Raw genomic sequence first — 20,295 nt, 5'->3', positions numbered from 1 at the left:
ATTTCTCAAGGGAAAACAAAGTTACCTTTTCATTAACAACACTGACAGTTACTTCTTTTATGTCAAAGTTCTTTAAGCTCTTCAGTTTCTCAGCATCTTCCTGTTTCTTGAAACACACAACTGCCTGGGTGTGCACAAACACACACACACACACATTAATTTGGATTACTAACAAAACTATTACGTTACTACATTCACACTAAAAATCATATATGAGCACTTGTCAGTAGCTTACAAGTATTTGATGACAAGTTTGAGTTTTCCAAGCAAACTACAAGCAACGGTGACAACTTGCAAGAAACCAGTGCGATTCCAAGGATGTTTTTAGTGCAATGTGTATATATAGATTTTAAAAAATGCATAATGCAAAGCAGCAAAATAAAAACAAAATACATTGTGTATGCTTTCATAGGATTAGACTTGAGCAGAAACTTTCTGACATTGCGATGTCTATATAAAAGCTCAGTATAATCCAAAGTAGCCATGAATGTGAGGGCTGCAAGACCACAGAAGAAAAGTAAGGATAACCAACTGACTTTAAACCGCATGATGAATGCATGACTACAACTAATGAATGGACAGTACATTTATAGAGAATTGTAGCTACGATGCATAAATATCTATCTTCGATTGCAGAAGCAAACCAGGAGACACATTTTCTCTAGATTCACAAGCAGGTCAATGAAGTCATCCATCTATAACAGTGAACAAATTTCAATGTACATACCTGTAATTTTGACCTAAACAAAACAACTGACTTGGTTTTTCCGAATTTCTCCACAGCAGAAATCACTTCACTGTGAGAGAGACTACTGACAATCCCTTGTAGCCTCACCATGGTTGGAGGGGAAGATTTAGCAGCCTGCGGAAACACAGCGAAGAAAAATATGAACAATATGAACCAAATGCAGATTTCATCATGACAACTGGACTCAAAGTTTGTGCTTGTATAAATTTGTGCTGAAGGATTTAATCTTGGTTTTGTGGCATCAACAATCACGTCATCTGTCACTGACCACATTATAAATTGTCCAAAACTGTCCATTCATGAAAAAAGGCATCATGTGAAGTCACCTTGGTCTTCTCTGTGCTAGGCCTCCCTTTAAGTGATTCTGGAGATGCAGAACGTGAGGACGATGATGTTGATGGGGACGACTTCATCTTGGCTAGCTCAGCCAGCAGGGCAGGAGCCAAAGTTTTGACGACAGTCTCCAGGTCAGACTGTTTTGATAAGGACTGGAGAGCTAAAATACCACAGGTACAAAAGAGATTCACACATTGGTGGGTCCCAAGTCTCAAAAATCATCTACTGCTTCTGAAAGTTTTATAATAGTAGAAAAAACTATACTGACATTTCTGGTGGTACTGGTCTTTATTTATAATTTGCATTAGTAAAGTTAATGTTGTGTGTGTGTGTGTGTGTGTGTGTGTGTGGGGGGGGGCTGGGCAAAAATACCAAGAAGCAATTTTCAAACCTGATGTTTCCAGCAGTTTCTTTGCCAAGATCTTCGAGCTGCTCAACTTTCGCATAGGAGATGACCTCTCTGTCGACGATCGCCTCTCCCAGCTTCTCCTTGATGATGAACATTTCTCATCTCTTCTTCTCGGCGAGGATCGTCTCTCACGTCCCCTTGAGCGTGATCGATATCGTGAAGAGGAAGGACGGTCATACCATGAGGAGTCAGAATGAGACCGGGACCTGAAAGAAGTATGGATCAAAGAACTTAATGACTCATAAACATCTCAAAGCACACATGCAGCATGGATACAAAAGGAAAATAGTCCACCAATTAAGTGTTTTTAAGTTTACATTATTAAATAAATTACATTTCGCCCTCTCCACTGGAGAGCTAAATCTTTTTGATTGATCCTAGTTCTCAAAGTGTATGTTGGACAGACCTGCGATTACGTCTGGAGATGTACGGAGATCGTGATCGGCTTCTGTGTCTCTCCCTTCGGGGGCTGCGTGATCGAGAACGGGAATGACTAATTCGTCTGTCCCTCCTACGCTCCAAGTCACGGAGGCGACGTGAACTGCCGGAGCGGGAACGACAACTTCGTCTGTCCCTGCTACGCTCCGGGTCATGATGGCTGCGGGAGCGGGAACGGCTACTTCGTCTGTCCCTGCTACGCTCCGGGTCATGATGGCTGCGGGAGCGGGAACGGCTACTTCGTCTATTTCTTCTTCGCAACGAGTCACGATGAGTGTGGGGGCTGCGAGAGCGGGAACGGCTACTTTGCCTGTCCCTGCTACGCTCCGAGTCACGATGGCTCCGGGGGCTGCAGGAACGGGAACGACTCTCATGTCTGGTTTTCTTCTGGGAAGTCTCAGCAGAAGTTGAGGGAGAGGGCTTGGCACCTGATGCACTAACAATTGCATATAAAAAGAAAGGCACATGTTAAATCAAAGAAAATGAAAGCCTCCAATACTGGCATGTTTTTTTATTTGCCAAATGACTTCAAATGAAGATAATTACTCTAGCAGTGATGCAATTTCACCGTTCCATTCTGGGTATCTGTGGAAAAACACAGATACATTTTTGTCAGATGTTGCAAGATAGAATGTCCTTAAAAATATATTATTGTTCATTAATCCAGAAACTCAGAAATGTATTCAGCCTTTCAACAATTTAGGTTAGGGAAAATGGCTCATGGTAAATGCTGCAAATCATTAAGGTGCTTTAAATTAAAAAAATACAAATGAACAGTTCTTAGGGAGCTATCCTAGCATTACAACCCCGGCATCATTTTGGCACACCCATGGTTGTGCTGCCCCAAAGATATCGGTTCATAATCACGAAGTACAGAGAAGAAAGATTGACCGCTTTCGCAGAAGTTTGAAGTTCTCGATGTGAAGGCTGGTATTCTGGTGGGAGACCCAATCCTAGTGGTCACAACAAAACACAAACATTTAGACAAGGTTTGTTATTATCAGGAGCAACGTTTGTCATTGACATCACTTGCTGATAAAAGGTCACTAAACTTTGCAGTGGCCTTAAAAAAATTCTTAAAATATTAACAGTTAGTCCTTCACTGAACGCAGAAGCATTATAACATTAGCCAGGAGTTTGGATTGTATTTAAACCTTCATAGGCCAAAAACCAGGAACAAATAAGCATGACACATTATACCTCTCCTGGGATAAAATTTTAAAAGTGAAATTATTTAGTATATATAGAAAACACAAGTCAAACATCTGATTACACACAACCAAAACGAAAGGATCATCTTAGGCTCTGGATTCTGGACTCTCAGGCTCTTCTTATGTCATCAAACTTTCCCGAGGCTCCAAGAAGGTCAGCGCAGTAGAGGCCAAGTTTGGATTAGGACAAAATGCACCACCTATGACAATCACAGTTGGAGTAGCGACAGGAAGATGATGTTGAAATAGGCCAGAAGAGGAAGGCGCTGTTTCTTTGACGAGGAGCTCAAATGTGAAATTTGGTGCAGCGAAGGAAGGCCGATCCATAAAGAGAGATTCAACAACAAATCAAATCTGGTGCTTGTGTAGCTCATGACTGGGCGCAGCGGGTGCTTATGTTTGTGGTAGTAAATGATGTTGCCTTTTGGGACACAGAAACACTAACTTAAAAAGAAAGTATGAGTAAAAAAAAAAAGAAAAAGAAGCAAGTATTACACAAAAACAAGGTGCCCACTAATGTGAAATAAAGGACAAAACACACTATTCTTAACTCTAATGACAAAAGACAAAAAGGGAAACTTTCACATTCAGCAACAGTTCCAGAAAAAGCAAAGCTGAATGTGCACTGTGGAACAGCAGCCCAAGAACAGAGACAAATGAAAAAACAGCCGTCTTCCAACATTTTCTGATGCACAGGCTCATCAGGTTTGCAGGTTTCTCCTCATCATGTCATCCGAGGCCTTGGTTCCATTGTTAGCAAAAGCCTTGAATGTCTTCGCATCAGTTTATGTCATTTTAAAAGAGATTAAATCTATCAATTGCAAGTACAGACCACTGAATATTCTGAAGGTCTCTTATTAGTAGTGTTTTTCAATTACAATATCTGATAGACATATAGTTAACTTTAGTCTGCGCTGTAATCCTTCAGAAATTCTGGTACAGAATACTGAATTGCAGAAATATGTGAAAAATTTGTCCAAATGTTTGCAGTCCAAGTTGGTAGTCTTCCTACAGTCATCATTATGCAGTAATAGTGAATAAAACAAACCAAATAAACTTTAAAGTAGCATCCATGAAGCTTTTTCAAAACCAAAATTCTATAATGGGATCCAAAATCAATTCAAAAACAAAAAACATTGCATGTCAAATAAATAAAAACTGACTGAAAGCAAAAACATCGAACAATCTTCGACTTACCTTCATCTGATTACATTCCTTGTTACATAGAGAGCAGGTATGAGGAAAGACCATAGGTGAAGCGCCAGTGTAGTCTTGCATCTGGGCCAGCACTGGGATATTCCTTGTCACTTCTACCTTTGCTGGAAGCTGCTTCGTGGAAGCGGGCTGCGGTATATGAATGAAATTCATGAAGTTCTGCATTAGCGGAGAGAGACCCGGAGGAACGGGCATCATGAGCCCTGGCATGAGGGACGGCTGTGGAACTGGCTTTGCAGCCGAAAAAACTTGAGACTGCAAAGCTTGTCCCATATGCACAGCTGGCTGATTCTGCATCTGCTGCAACCCAATCGGCAGGTTAGGTACCTGGGCCGTCTGCTGCTTCAGTTGCGTCTGCTTCAGTTGTTGCTGTTGCGTCTGCTTCAGTTGTTGCTGTTGCGTCTGCTGCTTCTTCAGTTGTTGCATCTGCTTCAGTTGTTGCTGTTGCGTCTGCTGCTGCTTCAGTTGTTGCTGTTGCGTCTGCTGCTGCTTCAGTTGTTGTTGTTGCGTCTGCTGCTGCTTCAGTTGTTGCATCTGCTTCAGTTGTTGCTGTTGCGTCTGCTGCTGCTTCAGTTGTTGCATCTGCTTCAGTTGTTGCTGTTGCGTCTGCTGCTGCTTCAGTTGTTGCGTCTGCTGCTGCTGCTTTGGTGGTGGTTGTTGCATTGTCTGTTTCACTTGTTGCTGTTGTACCTGCTTCTGCTTCTGCTGCATTTGCTGTTTGTTCATCTGCTCAGAAACATTTGATACTTGCCCGTGAGTCTTACTCTTTTCTTTGATGTGACTGTCGCTGCTGCTGCTGCCAATGAGTACAAGGCCAGGTCGGCTTGGATGCACACTATGAACTATATTAGGAGTTAGTTGGCTTTTTGATGCTGAATAGCGATCTGGCTCTGGATTTTTCAACGGAAGGGCTTTAGTGACTTCTGCTTTAAGAGATCTTATGTCTGTGTCCGTCTTCGGCAGAGAGAAACCTTTGAAGATTTCTTGAGATGACTGGTTCGGTTGGGTGTGCAGTTGTTGAGCTGGATCGCTGCTTCGCATTGAGCCATGACTGGTAAAAGAGCTGCCTTGATCACGGGAAGAAACCAAGGTGCTGTTTTTCACCTCTGTCATACTTTTTTGCAGTGATTCTCGACTGTGACCGCTACTATCATAGGAGCCCATCAGCAGCGTACCTCCAGTTCCACCACTACTGGCTCCACTGCTGCTCCTTCCAATTTCATCCCCAAAGCTTCCAGTATATTTTCCAGTATGTCCATAATCAATCACTTTACTTGGTTGGACAATAAGTGACAATTCATCCCGGCACATCCCTTCCCCTCTTGAAGTACTTAACCTTTCCTTTCCACTCATACTTGTGGTGGAATGAGGATCATAGTAGGATTTTGATGGATCTGCTGTGGCAGATCTCTTTGCCTTTTCCATGCGGATTTGTCGTAAGATAAAAGGCAGGTTGTCAGGAGTCATCTGATCTTCTGGGTATGAGATCAGATGTTCCAGGTCCCCTTTTTCAAGTCCAAACTGCATAAGGATGTTCACAGCTGTTTCTGAAGTGTACTTGGGACGAGTAGACTCTGCAGAACCCACAGGTTTGTCTGGCACTGGGTAGTCATAATCACCTAAGCCTGGAATGGATTGCACATTGCGCTCTCTTTCATTCGAGGCATTAAACTTACTGTCGCCAGTGCTTTGATAGCTCAATGAAGCAGATGATGAACAGTATTTAGACGAATCATCCTCAGTTTCCCGTTTGTAGCTTGGCAACCAGTCCATGGAGCTAGTGCTACTTGCAACATCGGGGGGTCTTCGAGAGTTTGAGGACAACACGTAGGAAGTCACATCTTTGCTTGAAGAATGATACTCATGTCTTTGAGTAAAATGACTGCTCTTGTCTACAGGCTGATGACTCACATCCTCTCTGGCTCTACTTATATGCATGTCTATGGACCTCTTTATGTCCTCTTCCATTGAAGTCTTACTCGCTTCTGGCCTGTAGCTCATTATTCCCCCAGATTTTGCAGGAGTCGCAGATGAAACTCCGGAAGAGCTAAAGCTGGACCCAGGCCCAAGATGAGGAGATGTCTTATGAGAGTCTCTCTCTGCCTGCATACTGGACTGTCCATAGTGCCCCTGGGCTGAACTTTGTTTCCCAGAGGCATAGGGGTTATATGAGGGATGGGACATGGTGTTAGCAACCTTCAGAAGGTTTAGTAGACTGATGGCTGCAGCTGTGGGGGGTGTTGTGGGTATAAATGGGGCAGGTGTGTTGGTTCGACCATCAACAGCAATAGCGTTATTTATCTGTGTCAACGCAACGTGGGCTTTCAGCTGAGCCAGCCGCAAGCATGCAGCTTGCTGTCCGATCAGTAAAAAGCTTCCCGGGAGCCCACCCAGTAGGGGGCTCTGTTGGGGCCCTGGTGCAGGAGAAGGGGTGTAACGCTTCAATGACAATGGAAAGCTGGAAAGTTAAAAATAAAGAAAACAAAGAATTAAGGTTAATCAGTTGTACTGGGCCTCAGAATCTTGGAAAGATGAAATCCATCGTCTGGGAGGCCTTTTCTTAATTTGCAGACTTCCCGAAGATCATTCATTCATTCGGATTCATTCTGTTAGTATCATCTTCAGGGCTTCACTAGTAAGAAGGAAAGGTAGAAACAAAAGCATCAAAAACAGAGAAAAAGAAAAAACAAGAGATTAAAACAATAGAGACACAGGAGACAACAACAACAAAATAGAAAGGAGGTGTTAATCTCAGAAGAATAAGGTTAATACACTCAACAAAAATATAAACGCAACACCTTTGTTACTGCTCCCATTCCCCATGGGATGGACGTAGAGACCTAAAATTCATTCCAGATACACAATATAACCATCCCTCCCAAACAGTGGTCACAAATCAGTCCAAATGTGTGGTAATGGGCACATCTGCCATATTGAGATAATCCATCCCACCTCACAGGTGTGCCACATCAGGATGCTGATCTGACATCATGAGTAGTGCACAGGTGTACCTCAGGCTGCCCACAACAAAAGGCCACCCTGGAATGTGCAGTTTTGTCTCACAGCAAAATGCCACAGATGCCACAAGCAATGAGGGAGCGTGCAATTGGCATGCTGACAGCAGGAATGTCAACCAGATCTGTCGCCCGTGCATTGAATATTCATTTCTCAACCATAAGCTGTCTCCACAGGCGTTTCAGAGAATATGGCAGCACATCCAACCGGCCTCACAACCGCAGACCTCGTGTAACCACACCAGCCCAGGACCTCCACATCCAGCAGGTTCGGGATGTGCTTGACCGGCGTATACGACAGCGTGTACCAGTTCCCACGAATATCCAACAACCTCGCACAGCCATTGAAGTGGAGTGGACCAACATTCCACAGGCCACAATTGACAATCTGATAGACTCCATGCGACGATGTGTTGCACTGCATGAGGCAAATGGTGGTCACACCAGATACTGACCGGTTCTGGGTCCCCAGACCCCCAATAGCGCAAAAAAACTGCACATTTCAGGGTGGCCTTTTGTTGTGGGCAGTCTGAGGTACACCTGTGCAATAATTATGATGTCAGATCAGCATCCTGATGTGGCACACCTGTGAGGTGGGATGGATTATCTCAATATGGCAGATGTGCCCACTACCACACATTTGGACTGATTTGTGACCACTGTTTGGGAGGGATGGTTATATTGTGTATCTGGAATGAATTTTAGGTCTCTACGTCCATCCCATGGGGAATGGGAGCAGTAACAAAGGTGTTGCGTTTATATTTTTGTTGAGTTTAGATCTTCCAAAGCAGGTTATCTTATCCTTCTCTATCCTTTGCATGTCCCTGATCTGTGGATAGAGACACAGAACATACACGCTAGTCGTCCAATGTCCAGATGATTCTAACAAGACCCATGATTAGTACCCAATAAGGTTGAACTAACATATGCACACAAATTTGTGTGCATATGTTGCTACACGGGTGTGTTTTTTTATTATGACGATCTTCAAGTCCAGTCCACAAGTTGCAGTGCTGTGCTGGATAGGCAGCATTCAGAAGAGAGATGACGTATGGCTTGGAAAGTTGGTGAAGGAAGCTGGATCTGCTGTTGACTTTCTGGTAATGACAGCACACAGATGGACCTCAACCGGTGCAAACTGCCATTGTCATGAACACATCCTCCTACCCCCTAAACATGATCGCATAAACCAAAGGAGCATGCTCAGTGGCAGGTTGGTGGCATAGAGCAGCTTATGATGATCTTCTGTCTCCTCAGAGGACATGATTAGACTCCTCCGCTCATCTTGAATTGCAGCAGATAAGGGACTAAAGTTGAGTACCATAATTGATGCTCTGTTGTCTGCTTGCACTTAATTTAACTGGTTATATAAGCTCTCTCCACTTTCAGTGACTTTAGTGTCACTGTAAAATCATTTTACACCGTGGAATAATTTAATTAATCCATACACTATCTGCACAGACATTGTCCTGATCATTATGTAAGGACTTTTTACAAACTTTTCACATATGCAACAGGCTATGTTCCGAGAAGTGCAGTAAAAGCGTCCCAACAATTCTTACATTAAACAACAGCAACAGTGAGAGAAAGCATTGTCACGAATGAAAACCAATGACTATTTTTTTGAAAACCTTTGCAAACCTCAAAAGAAAATTAGTTGGTAAAACTGCAGCTACAAACTACTGAACGTTTGCTGTTTGCTCCCTTTGTGCTTTGATGGCTCTCTAATTTTAGGGACAAACTGTTATCCAGTGCAAAACTGGACTGGTGCATGTCTTCTATATAGATCCTTACTACCAAAGTCATCAATGATGACATCAATGATGACTCAATGATTTCCCTCAATGTTACTATTTTTGTTTGTTTGTTTGTTTTGGGGGGTGGGGGGGCGGTTGTATTGCTTGTGTTAGCTAGGTTATGCTTAAAAGTAATTTAAGAGAAAGTGAATTGCATAGATACACACACCTACCAGATGTAAAGAAGAATAACGCAATAGGAGAAAAGACTGAAATAAATAAATGTTTAAAAAAAACATAGATCCTTAAGTGGTAATATAGAACAACACAACTAACCAACAGCTCAGCTGAACACAACATGATTAGTTGTTAATGACATTAGGGCTGCACAATATTAGGAAAACCTGCGATGTGCGATAACTATGATCAATACTGCGATAACGATATGACTTGTGATAAAATAAATATAAAAAAAACAAATACATAGTTTCCGTTTTACTGCAAGTTTTATTTAAATAAAGCTGCTGTATTAGCAGTGTAACAACAAAGTGCACTTTAACATTGAAACATTGCCCCCATAAAAAAAATTCTGAGGCTTGAATTCTGAAAGACATCCTTCCTGGTCTCTAGAATTAGTTTTAAATACATAACTTAAATTATACTGCAAATTATCTCAATGCAGTTGTTCATCATTTTACAACTCACAAAGTAGTTATGATGTAAGTCAAAACTGGAGAGGAAACTTTACTGTAGTGTTTGCGTAGTTTTCAGCTTGGCTCAGTTCAAACATGACGGTCTTGCGGCATGTTTCGTACACTTGTGGAATGGCGACATGGGAAAAGTAATTTTGTGAGGTGTCTCCGGTCCACTTTATGTATCAGACTGGTGAAGCACTCTCTGCTAACTGTATTTATAGGCATCATGTCTTTGTCAAAAAATGTGTAATGACCTCTGTTATTTCTTTGTAGCGCTTTGACGCTTTCTCATAAGGAGTCCCACTTGAAAAACTAATACAGAGACGGCTTTTGGACTGCGGTGCTCTTTGTCTTAACATTAGCAACCTTTGTTTGGTTTGCCCTGTCTTTCTGGAACTCTTCAAACAGTTCTCTGTGGTTGTATTGAAGATGATGGTTCAGAGTAGTCATGTTTCCTCTGGTGGTTGCCACGAGTGTTCGGCAAGTTTTGCAGAGTACCTGTGTTTGGAGAACGTTGTCTTTATCAAATCCAAAGTACCTCCAAATAAGCGAGGTACTATCTTTTTTTTTAGGCACGAGTTCATATTCAGTAGCGTTCTCGTCATGCGTCTCGCTCTCAGCCTTTACAACTCTGACTCGTTGCTGCAGCATTGTTCGCTCACCACCTGCGTAGGAGGCGGGCCTCTAATCCATTTAATTGGTTAATGCCGTGAAGGGCTCTATTCGACTGGTCAAATGTATAAAGGGGTTTCTTTGATTGGTAAATTCTCTAAAGCACGTGTGTAAACATTTTAAGGTACCCAATTATCGCAGTATACGTCATCTTTTGCGATGGGCCCATCGCACAGGCTGGTATCGCGATGACAATCAATTTTCAATTTATTGTGCAGGCCTTAATGACATCTGTAGTTTTAGTCAAGGATTTAGTTAGCCTACCCTACATTGCAGCTGTCTTTACACTGCCTTTAAGTAAGCACCTGCAGCAGTGGATAAGTGATTTTTGCTCACTGCACATGCGTGGGAGCAGGTTAATGACAGGCGATCTTTTCCATAGTCTGAGCGTCCAACTGTCTTAATGTCTAATGCCAGGCCACTGATAACCAATACCATTACGTCTGGGATGAGTCTTAAGAGCGGGGTTAACGTCAGGGCTCGCAAAATCGCTAGCCCGACGTCCCGGGGCTAGTGATTTTCCCAGTCGGGATACCAAAATCTTTCTCTGCCCTGCCCGTCGGGCTATCATAGGAAGGAAAAATATATGTCAATGCTTTTGCATTCTTTCGGAAATGTAGCTGGATAATTATGTCATTGGCATCAGTGAGCAAGAATTTGCGCTTGTTTTTTGCTTTCACTTTGCAATCGTGCGAACTGTGTATAGAGAGCGACAGTACTGATTGGTGAGTGACGATCATTTACGCACCAATTCCTCTGACATCGTCTTATCAGTCGTTAGCTTACTATGCAAACATGACAAGTGAAATATCCCGCAGCAAGCTTAAACATGGACAGACATTTGTTTAGAACTCTTAAAGATGTTGAAGCAAGCTCCTTTAAGCAATTACTTTGGTGTTCCTCCATCTCCAAAGAAATGTCAGAAGGAGTCCAAACCACAAAAGAAGCGCGTATTCTCGGAAAAGTGGTTGCAGGAGGTGAGCTGGCTTCAAACAAATGATGAACGCACAGAGATGTGGTGCAGAATGTGCCGTGAAAATCCCACTCTAGCGGACAAAAACACTGCCTTTTATAAGGACGCAAACGCGCATTGCAACTTCTTATCTGGTGAGTGTCTTTTATTTTGACAGTGAATGCGCACATGCGGACCACTTATGTGCACCCGTGTAAATAACATAATGTTCTGCTGGGTGTGTTGTTGGTTTTCCCTCGATTTCTGAGTCGACAAGCGCCTTTGTTACTGGGACCAGTCATTTTAAGAAAGGCCCCCATTAGAACCCATGAGAAATGCAAGAAATGCATTATTGCTCAGTCTGCAATATCTTTCCCAGAACAAACATCAATTGCAAATAACATACTAAAAATAAACCTGAAAAATCTGTTTAGAACAGCGTACTATGTTGCAAAGAGTGAACTACCACTGACAAAATTTAGCAGTCTTTGCAAACTTTAAAAAAAAAAAAAAAGCAAATGTCCTAGATCTTGGTTCCACTTGCCTCTTAACCGTAACTTCAGTGGAAATTTCAAATTCAGGATCTGACACAGACTGATTCATGTTCTACACAGTTCTTACAAGTTCATAGAAATTTCTGTTCAATTAGAACCAAGTATTTGAGTTGACGATTGTAATTTTTATACAATGTTGTAATTTGTGTTTCAACAATTTTTTGATTGTTTTGTTTCCGTTACAATATTATACTTTAATGTATAATATTTTAACGGAAACAAAACATCAATCAAAAAATTGCTCTCTCTTTTATTTGGGCTACTTAAATTTATTTTGGGCTACCAAAAGCTGAAGAGTCCCTGCCCGAAGGGCTACCAGGGATTTTGAAATTTTGCGAGCCCTGAACGTGCATCACTAAAGGAGAGAAAACTTTAATACAAGCCAGGTCTGTGGAGTGGGGGCTTATCATAAGTGAAGGACAAGTGGTTGTTTTTCGTCAATCAGTAGAATTCATGTTGTCAGTATTTGTTGTAAATGCTGCCTTTTATGAATGCATTTAAAATGTGTTGTGGGATTGTGTAGTGTGGCTGTTCCCGTGGGTTTTCCCACCTAACTAGCTTGCAATGAAAATAAAGGAAAACTGTGGCTGTGGGGATACGTTGGATAACGACTGTCGTGCCACTGAGTTAAGTTGGATTGCGCAAAATCTGTGCAGCAGTGAGATATGAGGTGAGACCATAATCCACCAGTCCAGCCACAAGGAGGCAAAAAAGGCAAGGCAATGTATGCAGCTACCGAGGAGCACTGCAACCTCCTGCAGGCCCGCTTACCACCACAAGTCGACAAACAGCGGCTGTAAGGAAAAGCTGTTCGCTTGTGGGTTTGTTTGGGATTTTTTTTTTTACAACAACTCTGGGTACATACTTTATTAGTATTTTCCTTAAATGTGTTAAATATATATTTTCTCATCTAAATGTCCACTGAGCTGTGAGCCAGGGGGCGGTAATGCACCTTAACATTGGTTGCCAACCAAGAAGAAGAAGAAGCTGTGAGCCAGGAGGGAGAGAGGGGGTGAGTGAGTGAGTGAGTGATTCGTTCGCTCTATGATTCTGCACAGGAGGGAGGGGGTGAGCGAGTCCTGAGTGATTCGCTTATGCTTACGATTCAGCACAGGAAGGGAGGGGGTGAGTAGCTCAAATGTGCTGTTAGCATGTTAGCAGAGCGATGCTAGCAGAGGAGCTATTTTCTTGATGTGAGCTTCTACTCGGGGTTTTTTCTTCCAGTTCAGAGCAGAAATTTTTTTGTTACGATACTGGATGTTGTGTTTTTCTCCACAATTGTAATTATAAGCTAGATACATTGTTGCTAACAGCAACAGGGATGAGTCAGTGAGTCACTTGAGCTTGTGAATCATGATTCATGAGTCAGTAAAGTGATTCTCAGGTATTGAACGAATCGCTTCGCGCATCACTACTATCATATCTTTTTTTACCACTATAACACAGCCTGCATTTTAATATGTGAAATTACTTTTACACCCCATCACCAATGCTGCACAGATTAATTTTACATTATAAAATTATTATTTATGTTGTGACTGTGAGACATGAGTAAGTTTGCGAAAAGGAAGGCAAGGCAAGGCAAGGCAAGTTTATTTGTATAGCACAATTCAACAACAACATTAGAAACAAGAACAAATAAAAAGCATGATTTAAAATTGAATAAAACAAGCAAATAAACTAACTAACTAATTAACAAACAAACAAACAACAGTATATAAAATCAAAACAGATAAAATCAGAACAGTAGATAAAATCAGTAGTTAAATGTAAGTTTTGAAATTTAAGCTTAAAGTGTGGATTTGGTGCTTTATTCAAATGCAGCTGAGAACAGGTGAGTCTTCAACCTGGATTTAAATAAACTGAGTGTTTCAGCTGATCTGTATGGAACGCCAGGACTGCCATAATGAATTAATTAAATACACCATTAAATAATTAATTAAATGTGTCAATAATTAATTAAAATTGGAATTCATTAATTAAATAAATAGTTATGACACATGTAATTAATTAATTATTGACACATTTAATTAATTATTTATGTATTTCACATTTTAATTAATTATTGACACATTTAATTAATTATTGACACATTTAATTAATTATTTAATGATATATTTATTTATTTCATTTTGGCAGTCCTGGCGCCTGGCTCTCGTCATGAAATAATTTTATCTGTCAGCCTCACCCATCAAACTCAGGGGGCGGGGTTAACGCTGCCCATGCAGCTTCTCTAACATTTGATTGGTTGCCGTGCAAAGTAAGTCAAAACAGGTCGATCCTAGATAATCGATTGCTTGTGTAGACTTGGGGCAGCCAGGTATCCCAGAATGCAGATCAAATCACAGGCAGCAATGGTGGTGGTGTAGTTTTAAAATACCCCGTTTTTCTGTCACCAGCTACACTTTTAACAGTGTTTTAGCCGCGAATGTCGCGCCGTATGTCTGGTCAGGTTGTCAACATAGAACATGCTTGCAAAAGTGCTCAGATGTTTTCAGAGATTTCACTAGCTCTGCTAACAGTTAGCATGCAGAGTGCACCGAGGGGGTACATTAACCGGTTTGTTTACATATTCCACTCTCCGTGTTCCACATGTTGCATTCGCAGATTCTCATTTTCACCGAACGATCGTCTCTTTCCGCCTGGTCTTGTGTCTCTGTGCTTCTGTAACATAAAGAACGAGCTGACATTTTTCTCACAAAACCAGCGATCAGCTCAACAGACCCTCAGTTTACCTGCATGCATCCTCCTCCTCATCTGTCAGCTGTTTAACACCTGCTGTTAATTCAAGAAACACGCCTAGTTACCTGGTGATAGTCACAGTTTAACTGGGCAGCCGGTGCTCGATATAACGCAATGTCAGCGCATTTTTCTGCACAAGATAAGTAAATATAGTATTTTCCCCGAGCGCAGAGCTGCTGGAGCTCGTTTCCTTACAGAGCACTTTATAGGCGAGCCAGCTTTATCAGCGGCTGATGTCCAATCACCAGCACACAGCTTTCAAACCTCAGCTGAGTTTTAGCTCTCAGTGGTTAAACGCTGGACTTCATTCACTCAGGTTCTGTCTGTCGGGTCACGTTTACTTCGCTGTTTTATTTACAACTGAGCAAATCAGTTTGGCTGAGGTTAAAGTTACGTTTCATAACTGCATAGTTTCACAGACGTTTAATGGTTCACTGGCACATGTGTTAGACTGAACTATCATCTAAATATCATCTGTTTTTTAATAGTTCTTCAACTGTATTCTAAGCACCAGCTGTCTGTTAGAATGTGATTTTTTTTCTCTCTCTGTTGGCAGAGGTATAAAAATGCGCAGGAAAATCTGACGTGCATGGCGAACTTCACCGACAATATTTAGGGAGGAATAAACACACATCAAACATAAATGAACCATTTGCCTGTCTCCATAATTGAGAGCATTTTCTCTTCTTATGTCAACACTCTCTCTCTCTCTCTCTCTCTTTTTTTTTTTTTTTTTTTTTTTGCTTTTTCGGTCATGTTATGTTTACCTGTCAAAGGCTTGTTACAAACTATGAAACACATTGTGCAGACTTCTGGATGTTAGAAGAAAACGAATACTGCTCATGAATGATACTAAAGGCAGGAAGGTGTCCTTTAAAACTAAACATGTTAATAGGACCTCCCTGTTTATATCATAGTTTATGATATAGCATGTGTATTTCAGTAATAGCCTGCTGAGGCCACTATACGTGCTGGCCTCATATCAAATGTGAAGGCAGACTGAGTCTACGTTTGACGTTTGTTTATATCTAATCTTCCTTTTCAAACATTTAAACAGCAGCGAGTCTGCAGCTGAGGGAATACAAACTCAAATTGTCGGAACAGGTTTGCTCGTTTCTTGGATTCATTTGGTGATTTATTAAATGTATAACTGTTATTCTAATCTGCTGCTGAGTCTCTTACACTTTTCTTTATGCTATATATTTTCACGTCTCTGGAATAGTTGGCAGTTAGATAGTCAGCTGGGAAACTTTGTGTTAACTCATGGAGCTGAGGATATCGTGGATATGCTGACCTCGCTGCGTGGTGTACAGAGCGAGGTCAGCATGATTAATATTCACAATAAAAATATTAGCCGAACATCATGAAGTCTGTATGTGTTTCATAGTGTCGAACAACCTTTGTACAGTTAAAGCCAGCAGTTACTACATGACGGAAACACCAACGTTATCTCTTTTATGTGTTTATACACAGGTCACGCTGATTACTGAACAAAAACCCAAAGATCAGATGTTAAACAGATTTATTTGCTCTCTCTCCTCCTTAAACATGTTTTTAATGTTAGTTATAATTCAGAATTGGCGACTGAAACACGTAGGACACATAAGAACATCAGGAAATAAAACACCGATAAATATAACCTCAGTAAAAGAAGTCAGCGGGGGTTACTACAGCTGTGTACCGGGGCCTGCGCTTTGTCGGTGGGATTGCTTGCGAGGCGAGCGGGTCTATCCCACGCTTTGCCGTGAGACTGGGACGACATCTCCGAAATCATCGAAACACTTTTGCAAAGAGGCTGTATCTGTCAAGGCTCGGCTGTGTGGCAGGCAGGAGGAGGACCCAAACGCAAAACTCACAGACACGGGGATGAACTCAAAATCACAGCTTTAATGCTGGAATGGCAGAACATAGGAAATACAAAACTAAACTGGGAAAAGTAAACTAACATACGCAGAGAGACACAGGGAGATCCACACAACATGAGGGACGACGTCACGCTGAACAGAGGGAGACGCAGACAGAAATACACAGAGGGTTAACGAGGGAAGTGGGAACACACGGGGAACACAGGTGACACTGATAATCATAACGAGACAGGGCGGGGTGAACTGAACACTGACGGGAGAGGTGAAACAGGAAGTACAGAGGTTCAGACAGGAGGAGAGAGAGCACGAGTAGAACACCAACGTAACAGGCAGGGGAGACACGGAATAAACACGAAAGGGGACGAGGGCTCATAAATACATAGAGGGCACACAGGGGGAAGAGAGAGCACGGGGAGAACACTTAGGGAACAACACAACAGGGCAACTCAGAAAACATGGCCTAAGCAAGGAACAAAATACAAACATACAAGGAAACTAAGAACACTGGGCCAACATGGCCCAGGACCATGACAGTATCTTGACAAACCGACCAGACACATGAAGATTAAACCACTACATTCTCGGCTAAAAAAATATTAAAACGGTATTTGGTAACACACAAACAGGGTTTTTCAAAGCTCAGTTCTGTTAGCTTCCACATGCCGGTTGTTGTGTGCTAGAAACAATGGCCACCAGGCCAAAGCAATGGTTTTGACTCGATCAGCGTTAACCCCGCCCCCTGAGTTTGATGGGTGAGGCTGACAGATAAAATTATTTCATGATGAGAGCCAGGCGCCAAGACTGCCAAAATGAAATAAATAAATATATCATTAAATAATTAATTAAATGTGTCAATAATTAATTAAATGTGTCAATAATTAATTAAAATGTGAAATACATAAATAATTAATTAAATATGTCAATAATTAATTAATTAAATGTGTCAATAATTAATTAAAACGTGAAATACATAAATAATTAATTAAATGTGTCAATAATTAATTAATTACATATATCATAACTATTTATTTAATTAATTAATTCCAATTTTAATTAATTATTGCCACATTTAATTAATTATTTAATGGTGTATTTAATTAATTCATTATGGCAGTCCTGGCGTTCCATAGATCTGAGGCTTTCTGGGAGTTTGTTCCAGATATAAGGAGCATAAAAGCTGAATGCAGCTTCTCCGTGTCTGGTTCTGACTCTGGGAACTGATAAAAGACCGGATCCAGATGACCTGAGGGATCTGGATGGTTCATACTGGGTCAGGAGGTCATTGATGTATTTTGGTCCTAAACCATTCAGAGCTTTATAGGCCAGCATCAGAACTTTAAAGTCTATCCTCTGACGGACAGGCAGCCAGTGTAAGGACCTCAGAGCTGGACTGATGTGGTCCACTTTTTTGGTCTTAGTGAGGACTCGAGCAGCACAGTTCTGAATGAGCTGTAGTTGTCTGACTGATTTTTTAGGTAGACCTGTAAAGATGCTGTTACAGTAATCAAGCCTACTAAAGATGAATGCATGGACTAGTTTTTCCAGGTCCTGTTGAGACATCAGATCTTTTATCCTTGATATATTCTTGAGGTGATAGTAAGCTGACTTTGTTATTGTCTTAATGTGTTTTTCTAAGTTTAGGTCTGCATCCATCACTACACCCAAATTTCTCGCCTGGTTTGTGGTTTTTAGATGTATAGATTGAAGTTCTCTGGTGACCTGTAATCGTTTTTCTTTGGCGCCAAAGACTATTACCTCAGTTTTGTTTTTGTTTAGCTGGAGAAAATTGTGGCACAACCAGTCATTGATTTCCTCAATGCATTTACCAAGAGCCTGTACAGGGCCTCGGTCTCCTGGTGACATTGTGATATATATTTGTGTGTCATCTGCATAGCTGTGATAGTTTATTTTGTTGTTGTTTATAATCTGTGCCAGTGGGAGCATGTAGATGTTAAACAGAAGGGGTCCCAAGATGGAACCTTGGGGAACTCCACATGTGATACTTGTCTGCTCAGATGTGAAGTTACCTATTGATACAAAGTATTTCCTGTTTTCTACGTATGTTTTGAACCAGTTTAGTACAGTTCCTGAAAGACCTGTCCAGTTCTCCAGTCGTTTGAGTAATATGTTGTGGTCAACTGTATCAAATGCTGCACTGAGATCCAGTAAAACTAGGACTGACATTTTTCCACTGTCTGTATTCAGACATATGTCATTAAACACTTTGGTCAGAGCGGTTTCAGTGCTGTGGTTCTGTCTAAAACCTGACTGGAAGGCATCGTAGCAATTATTCTGTTTTAAGAAGTAACTGAGCTGTTGGGAAACTGCTTTTTCAATGATCTTACTTAAAAACGGGAGATTTGAGATCGGCCTGTAGTTGTTCATTTGTGTCTTGTCAAGATTGTCCTTTTTCAGTATAGGTTTGATTACAGCAGTTTTTAGTGATTCTGGAAACACACCTGATAATAAAGAAAAGTTGACGATCTGTAACAGGTCTGACTCTAAAGTCTTTGAGACCTTTTTGAAAAAACTTGTTGGCAGGACATCTAAACAGCAGGAGGAGGAGTTCAGTTGACCTAAGATGTCCTCCAGGTCTTTGCTGTTAATAGGTTGAAACTGTTTCATGGTGTTTAAACAGTTTTTTGGTGGACACAGTACATATCCTGGATCTGCTGTTGATGTACCAATTGCTTGTCTAATTTTTTGGATTTTTTCAGTGAAGAATTTGGCAAAGTCATTGCAGGCCATGGTCGAATGAAGTTCAGCTACCACTGACACAGGAGGGTTTGTTAGCCTGTCAACTGTAGAAAATAAGACCCGAGCATTATGGCTGTTTTTAGTGATGATGTCAGAGAAGTAGGACCTCCTTGCATTCCTCAGTTGTAAATTATAATTGTGAAGTTTCTCTTTATAAATGTCATAATGAACCTGGAGGTTTGTTTTTCTCCATCTGCGCTCAGCTTTCCTACACTCTCTTTTTTCATTTTTCACCAGTGTGGAGTTTCTCCATGGAGACTTTTTCCTTCCAGAGATAACCTTCACCTTAATGGGAGCAATAGTGTCCATTACATTTAACATGTTAGCATTGAAGCTATTGACGAGCTCATTGACTGACCCTCTGGGCAGGTCAGGTGTTAATGGGAAGACCTGGTTAAAAATTGCACTACTGTGTTCAGTTATACACCGTTTTGTGATCACTGTTGTTGATATATTTGTGTGGGCTGAGATTTTACTTTCAAAGAAAACACAGTAATGATCAGACAGGCCCACATCAGACACAGTAACCTTTGAAATGCTCAGGCCTTTGGAGATCAGTAGGTCAAGAGTGTGTCCTCTATTATGTGTGGCCTCTGTTACATGCTGAGTCAGCCCAAAGTTGCCCAGAGTGTTACTCAGGTCTTTAGTCCCTTTGTCCTGAGGGTTGTCCACATGAATGTTAAAATCCCCAGCAATAATTACACAGTCAAAATCAACACAGATCACAGACAGCAGTTCACTGAGGTCATTAAAAAAGTCTGTGCAGTATTTGGGAGGCCTGTAAACATTAAGAAACACAACTTTGGATGGGGCCTTCAGCTGTAAAGCCACATATTCAAAAGACTGAAAACTTCCAGGAGATAGCTGCTTACATTGAAATGATTCATTAAATAAGACAGCAACCCCTCCTCCTCTCCTGCTCGCCCTGACCTCACTGATAAAACTGTAGTT

The 20,295-nt window shown here is 41.4% G+C and overlaps 1 protein-coding gene across 1 annotated transcript in view; it reads right to left on the bottom strand.

The window, feature by feature from the left end:
- Positions 1–20,295, bottom strand: part of LOC113014294 (zinc finger protein 638-like) — a 64,934-nt gene that overhangs the window by 38,591 nt on the left and 6,048 nt on the right. The window contains exons 3-10 of the mRNA XM_026155722.1: positions 4,866–6,815; positions 2,823–2,884; positions 2,478–2,601; positions 1,900–2,367; positions 1,476–1,699; positions 1,075–1,244; positions 728–862; positions 26–124 (exon numbers count right to left, since the gene is read on the bottom strand). Of these exons, the coding sequence (XP_026011507.1) occupies positions 26–124; positions 728–862; positions 1,075–1,244; positions 1,476–1,699; positions 1,900–2,367; positions 2,478–2,601; positions 2,823–2,884; positions 4,866–6,815 (3,232 nt within the window). The remainder of the gene's footprint in view (positions 1–25; positions 125–727; positions 863–1,074; positions 1,245–1,475; positions 1,700–1,899; positions 2,368–2,477; positions 2,602–2,822; positions 2,885–4,865; positions 6,816–20,295) is intronic.

Source organism: Astatotilapia calliptera, chromosome 3 (assembly GCF_900246225.1).
Source record: "Astatotilapia calliptera chromosome 3, fAstCal1.2, whole genome shotgun sequence".
NCBI lineage: Eukaryota > Metazoa > Chordata > Actinopteri > Cichliformes > Cichlidae > Astatotilapia > Astatotilapia calliptera.
The sequence above is the reverse complement of the archived record's forward strand: the minus strand, read 5'-3'. Positions and strand labels throughout refer to the sequence as shown.